The following is a 6980-nucleotide window of genomic DNA, read 5'->3' on the forward strand; positions in this document are numbered from 1 at the left end:
CAGAGAAAAACAGAAAGTGAGAAACCCCCCCCCCCCCAGGAGGGATGGCCATATTGCAATCCCTCTCCTCCATTCTCCTCTTCAGATTTTGGGCACGCATGCTCATGCGCCCTGCATGAGTTTCAGGCTGTGAGATCTGGGGCTCGAACCACGGTCAACCACATGGGATTCCAATGCCTTAACTACTACACCACCTGCTGGTCCCTTAATTCTTTATTTTAGTTACACTAGCCAAAGCTCTGTGTATATTTTGCCTCTTGCTAGTCTTGGAGAAAACAAACTTCCAGAGCATTTTTAAAAATATTTCTTTCTTGGGAACCAGCAGTTAGCATAATGGCTATGTCGCTGGACTCCCATGTAGTCGACCACGGTTTGCGTTCCGGACCCGGTGGCTTAAAACTTGCGCCGGGCACGTGTGTGTGCGTGCCCAAGATCCCGAGAGGAGAATGGAGGAGAAGGGATTGCGGCGTGACCATCCCCCCTGGGGGGTGATTTCTCGCTTCCTGTCTCTATGTCTCTGTCTGTCTGGCGAGTGCACACGCCCTATAGTGAAAATTGCTCCAAAAAAAATTTTTTTTTTCTTTTGTCATTTATGACTTGACCAAAATGCTTTTCCTTTGGCCAGAGGAGAAAAAAAACAAATCAGACAGGAGAATCATAGTGACATTTCCAGTACTGCAGCGTTCACTGAGCAATTGCATCGGAATTGTTTGCCCTCCTCTGTAATTTCTACGGAGGTGATGTTTTTCTGATGACTCTGGCGTTTCGGGTGGTTATTGATTTCTAGCATAGGCACAGTACTTTCCCTGTGGGACAGACGGTGACCAAGAAGGCACGTCTCTCCCCTCATCCAGTCGTGAATAATTTAGACAGCATGTTTTACTCATTTCAGTTATTCTCAGTTCCTCAGTACTCTCCAACTTCACATCATATTTAAGAGTTTTCATGTCCCCTTTTCCTGTTAGATATGCTTTCTAATTTAAAAACATTTAAAAACAGTTTCAAATAAAATGTAAGCAGTTATTTTGTAAAAAAGAAGTCTCCATTATCATAACACGTTCATATTGTGGTCTTAAATAGCCGATGGTGTGCCAATTCTGTCTGTGCATAATTTCTAGAACAGAACACGGTAAATCTCTTTTTGAATTTCCTGTAGCTTGCAATTAATAAGGCTCCGATAATTCAGCATGAACTCAGTGGTTTCCATTTTGTTTTTCAGCCTGGCTGGGTTGTTTTGGACCAACCAGATGCTGCTTGCCACTTGCAGCCACAGCAAGAACCTTCTCCTCTACCTCCAGGATGGGAAGAGAGGCAGGATGTCCTGGGAAGGACCTACTACGCCAACCACGAATCTCGGAGGACACAGTGGAAAAGACCCTCCCCTCAGTATGTGCCAGTGCCTTTCACGTTTGGACCTGGATACGTTCTCAGTACTGATTTTCATTTCGAAGTCCTATCTCAAAGGAATTCAGAACAGTATAGGGATTTATAAACTATAAGAATATCAGATTATTTTTTATGGCCCAAATCTTAAAAAATACTACTTCAGCTATTCTCTCTCTCTCTTTCTCATTTTGTTATAGGTTGTGTGCACTTTCCAGAGACAAAAAGAGAGAGATATGGAAAAGTGAGAAACCAACTCACAGGGGGATGGCCACACCACAATCCCTTCTCCCCTTGGGATTTTGGTAATGCATTCTCCACATGCCCGGTGTGAATTTTAAGCTGCAGGGTCTAGACTTAGACTGCACAGCTGGCCATGTGGGATCCAGCCTTGTGTGCACTTTCCAGAGACAAAAAGAGAGAGATATGGAAAAGTAAGAAACCAACTCACAGGGGGATGGCCACACCACAATCCCTTCTCCCCTTGGGATTTTGGTAATGCATTCTCCACATGCCCGGTGTGAATTTTAAGCTGCAGGGTCTAGACTTAGACTGCACAGCTGGCCATGTGGGATCCAGCCACCTTAACCTCTGTGCCACCTGCTGGCCCCAGCTATTTCCTTTCTAAATCAGTTGATTATATTCTAAATTATCTGAATCAGAAATATTATCCTTCTAATTGGCTCTTTTTTTAAATTTTTGTATTTAAGTTTATTTATTTTTATTTATTTTCATTTGACCAGAGAAAGACAGAGAGAGAGAAAGTGAGAAAGCAAGCTGCAAGTTCCGAGACTCAAACTGCAGTCAGCCATGTGGGAGTCTAGCATCTTTAATCAACAGGCCATCTGCCAGCCCCCTAATTGGTTCTTTTGAATAAATTCTTTATTATGATGTAGCCACAAATGGTACATTTCTCTGTTTAGACAGATTTAGTAGCTCTTACAGAAAATGTAGGGCCAGCAAATGGTGTAATGGTTGTGTTGCTGGACTCCCACAGTCACCCACAGTTCGAGTCCCTGACCCAGCAGCTTAAAACTCATGCCCGGTGCATGTGCAGGGATACCCAAGATCCTGAGGGGAGGGTGGAGGAGAAGGGATTGCGGCATGGATCCCCTCTGGGGGGTGATTTCTCACTTTCTGTTTCTCTGTCTCTCCAATGAGTGTACACGTCCTATAGCAAAAATCTCTCTCAAAAAAATTAAATTAAATGTCAATACCTATAGTACCCTTTAACAAAAGTTTTTCTTTTTCTTTTAAAGAATTATTTTATTCAACTTTATTTATTTTATTTCAATTCAACTAGAGAGAGACAGAGAGAGAGAGAGAGCAAATGAGAAAGCAAGCCACCAGGTCTGGGACTTGAACCACTGTCAGCCATATAGGAGTTCAGCACCCTTAACCACCATGCCACCTACCAGCCCCTAAAAAAAAGTTTATTTCACAGTCCACCTCAGCCCCCAGCCAGTCTTGAATCCTGGGCAGGCATGTGTTTGGCATACTCAGGAAGGTCTCCAGACTTGAACTGAGAACCTTCCCATGTGGGATTGCCTGGCAGAGCTTCACTTTTTACCACTGTGCCACCATCTGACGACTACCCCATTTTAAAATATACATTATTTTTAAAATATAGAGGGTTCAACAGGAGTCTTATGTTAAAAGCCCATGCGACAGTCTGATCAGCATTCGGGTAACTTCCAGTGTACACAGGTCAGAGGCAGAACGACCTCTAACATAGTGTTTTGTCTCTTCAGTGACATTTTTATTTTATCACCGTTATTTTGCACATACCTTTACAAATTCTCCCATTATTTGTATGTGTTATCAAATCCCCTTGCATTTTGTCCTAAGAAAATTTTCTTTAGTCTTCTTTTTAACACACAAGATTTTTGCTATAGAGCACATATACTTCACCAGAGAGACAGAAAGCGAGAAATCACCCCCAGGGGGGGGATGGCCATGCAGCAATCCTTTCTCCTCTGTTCTCCTCCTGGAGTCTTGGTCATTCATGCACACACACCCAGCATGAGTTTTAAGCCACCAGATCTGGGACTTGACCCACGGTAACTACGTCGGAGTCCAGCAATGGCACCATTACGCCTCTGCTGGTCCCTACTTTTTCTTATTCATTCATTAACTTCCTAATTTGGGGCATTGATAGTTTGTATCTGATATATACCAACTACTTTCATAGATATTTTCTGTTCTCAAATTCTGCCAAAGCAAGTCAGCCATCTAAGATCCCATTCAGAGGCATCGGTCTCCACAGGGTAACACGCAGACCACAGGACTGAAGGCACTGTCAAGTTCTGCAGAATGAGACTGGTCCCGCAGCACAATATTAAGCAGTGTACACTGAGAACCCCATCTCTCATAGCTGACCATGGATCAAGTGCTGTCCCCAGTGTCTTAAAAACCACACTGGGCATGTTTATATGTAAGCCGGAAATCCTGATGGGAAAGCGAAATGAGGAAAAAGAATGGCCGCGTAACCTTGCCCCACTGCGTTTTGTTTGCTTGTTTGATTTTTGTCTCTCTTTTTCTGACTCGGTGTGTGTGTGTCTCTCTCTCTGGCAATAATGTTTTTTTTTTTTTTTTTATTCTGCAAAATCGCCCTCCTGCATACCTCAGTATTGTGGCCAGCCTGACTGGAGAAACATTACATTTCTTTCACTGTGGCCAATGTTGTTGTCAGCTGGCCAAAATCAAGTACTTAGGGGAAAAGTAACTGGAGAATTTCCTCAGGATCGTCTATCAGAGTTAAGGTTTTTTCCAGCTATATAGTACAGTGAGAAGTGGTTTGGGCCGTCCTGGACTTATATGACATTTTAAATCAGCAATAATTTTGTTATGAAATATGTGAAAAAATGTATTCCTCTAGTAGTCTGTTATATAAAATTCAAATAACCATAATAACATAACTGATAAATGACTAGAGTTAAGGGTATTTTGTCTGATTTATCATAGCTTTCCTAAACTCAGAGAAGCCTTTATTATTATCCCTTTTCAGACCAGGACTATGATTGCCTGAAAAAATTAAAAGCAAAAACCAGGGCCAGCAGGCAGTACAGTGGTTAAGGCATTGGGCTCCCACATAGCCAACCACAGTTTGTGTCCCAGATCCAGTGGCTTGAGACTCACACCAAGTGCATGTGCATGCCTGCCCAAAATCTCAGGAAGAGAATGGAGGAGAAGGAATTGCAGTGTGGCCATCCTCCTTGAGGGGTGACTTCTCACTTTCCCTTCTCTGTTTCTGTCTCTTTGGCAGGCACGCATGCCCTATGACAAATAACTTAAAAAAGAAGAGAAAAAAAAAAGCAGAAACTATTTAATCCCTCATCTATTAAGCTTTTTATTAGAGTTCTTATACTGTCTTTCATTCTGTCCTCTGCATGCACACATGGGAACTCTACTCCTGTCTTAAGACCAGTTCTAGAAAATGTACTGTGCAATTCATGAAGCTGTATATTAACTCCAGAGTTATTTTAGACTTTACTGTTCTATTAACATGATGACGTAATAATTATTATTTTTTGAGAGGTTTTTACTACAGGGCACGTGCACTCGCCAGAAAGACAGAGAGAATGGAGTTCAAGTCCTGCGTCCAGGACTTGAACCACAGTCGACTACATGGGAGTCCAGCAACATAGCCATTATGCCAACTGCTGGTCCCAAAATGAAATTATTTATGAAACTCCTTTTTCTTTTCTTTTCTTTCTTTTATTTTTTTTTGGAGAGGTATTTTTCGCTATAGGGCACATGCGCTCGCCAGACAGACAGAGAGAGACATAGAGACAGAAAGTGAGAAATCACCCCCCAGGGGGGATGGCCACGCCACAATCCCTTCTCCTCCATTCTCCTCTCAGGATCTTGGGCACGCACACACATGCGCCCGGCGTCAGGTTTAACCCACTGGGTCTGGGACGCGAACCATGGTCGACTACGTGGGAGTCCAGTGACATAGCCATTACACTAACTGCTGGTTCCTTCTTTTCTTTTTTAAAAAGGTTTTGCTATAGGGCACATGTGCTCACCAGAGAGAGACAGTGAGGGGGAAAGTGAGAAATTATCCCCTGTCAGGGAGGGCCATGCCGCATTCCCATCTCCTCCATTCTCCCTCCAGGATTTTGAGCACACACATGCACCCAATGCCATTTTTAAGTTGCTAGATTGGGGGCTCAAACTGTGGTTGGCTGTGTGCGAGACCAGTGTCTTAACCACCACACCACCTGCTGGCCCCTATGAAACTCTTATATTCATTCATCCAACAGATATTTTTGAGTGCCCATGTCACATGGTATCCTAGGTCCTACATGGTGAGCGTGGACCATGGTTCAAATCCCAGATCCATAGGCTTGAAATTCATGCTGGGCGCACATGTGTGTGTGCCCTAAATCCTGAAAGGAGAATGGAAGAGAAGGGATTGTGGCATGGCCATACCCCCAGGAAATGATTTCTCACTTTCCCTCTCTCTATGGCAAGTGCATGGCAAAATGTAAAAGAACAAAGGGTACTCTGAAGATACCAGCGTGCCGCAATTTAATCTGTACATGTTTTTTGCTAAAATCACTAAGTTCTGGGACCAGCAGATGTTGTAATGGTTATGTTGCTGGACTCCCACATGGCCGACCACTGTTTGTGTCCTAAACCCGGAGGCTTGAAACTCATGCCAGGTGCATGTCAATGTGTGCCCCCAAAAAAATTCAGAGAAGAGAATGGAGGAGAAGGGACTGTGGTGCGACCGGTGACTTCTGACTTTCTGTCTCTCTGTCATGCTCTGTCTTTCTGGCGAGTGCATGCACCATATAAGAAAAATCTCTCTCAAAATAAAAAACACTCACTTCTGATCTGTCGATAATAGAGATGTTCTTCAAATGATCACAGAAACGTTGGCTCTCATTTTTACTATCTTAAGTTACAGGTGATTACTTCTTATATTTCCAATACAGGGACAACCTAACAGAGGCCGAGGATGGTAACATGCAGCTACGAGCACAACGCGCATTTACCACGAGGCGGCAAATATCCGAAGAGACAGAAAGTGCTGACAACCGAGAGTCTTCCGAGGTATAAGTCGTTTTCTTGTTTGCACTGATAAGCACGTGTGGTCACAGCAGATTAAAGAGTGTGTGGCTCAAGCTTATTCTGTTCATTTTAGAACTGGGAAGTTATAAGAGAAGATGAAGCCAGCGTGTATGGCAATCAGGCCTTCCCATCTCCTCCACCAAGTGGCTTGGATGTTCAGGCCCATCTTGCAGAGGAGCTGAATACCAGATTCACCATTTGTGGAAACCCAGCCCCCAGCCAGCCAGTACCCAGCTCAGTAAGATGCTCTTAGACTTTGTTACGGCCTCAAGATGATCTAGTACACCGATTAATCCATTCAATAAGTAACTTTCATGTAAAATGTTGTTTCAAATGGTCTATAATAATGTGCTAGGGACCTTGGAACTTATAGCACAGTCTTTTTTAAGTATTCCACTCTCAAAATATGGGGCAAAGTTATCGATAGTCCAAATGTTCATTGGAGTCAACATGTTCATTATGTCAATGCCTCAATTAGAAACCTCCGGGAACATGCTTATAATTGAAATATATGA

The 6980-nt window shown here is 43.3% G+C and overlaps 1 protein-coding gene across 7 annotated transcripts in view; it reads left to right on the plus strand.

Moving 5' to 3' along the window:
* The window catches only part of NEDD4 (NEDD4 E3 ubiquitin protein ligase), a 166440-nt gene that overhangs the window by 120796 nt on the left and 38664 nt on the right, over positions 1-6980 (plus strand). For 6 of the 7 annotated variants that reach the window (XM_006163286.3, XM_006163282.3, XM_027766253.1 and 3 more), the window contains 3 exons: positions 1220-1386; positions 6330-6447; positions 6539-6703. In XM_006163286.3, the coding sequence (XP_006163348.1) occupies positions 1220-1386; positions 6330-6447; positions 6539-6703 (450 nt within the window). The remainder of the gene's footprint in view (positions 1-1219; positions 1387-6329; positions 6448-6538; positions 6704-6980) is intronic. The other variant, XM_006163284.3, reaches the window with a different exon arrangement.

Source organism: Tupaia chinensis, unplaced genomic scaffold (assembly GCF_000334495.1).
Source record: "Tupaia chinensis unplaced genomic scaffold, TupChi_1.0 Scaffold141943_1, whole genome shotgun sequence".
Classification (NCBI taxonomy): domain Eukaryota; kingdom Metazoa; phylum Chordata; class Mammalia; order Scandentia; family Tupaiidae; genus Tupaia; species Tupaia belangeri.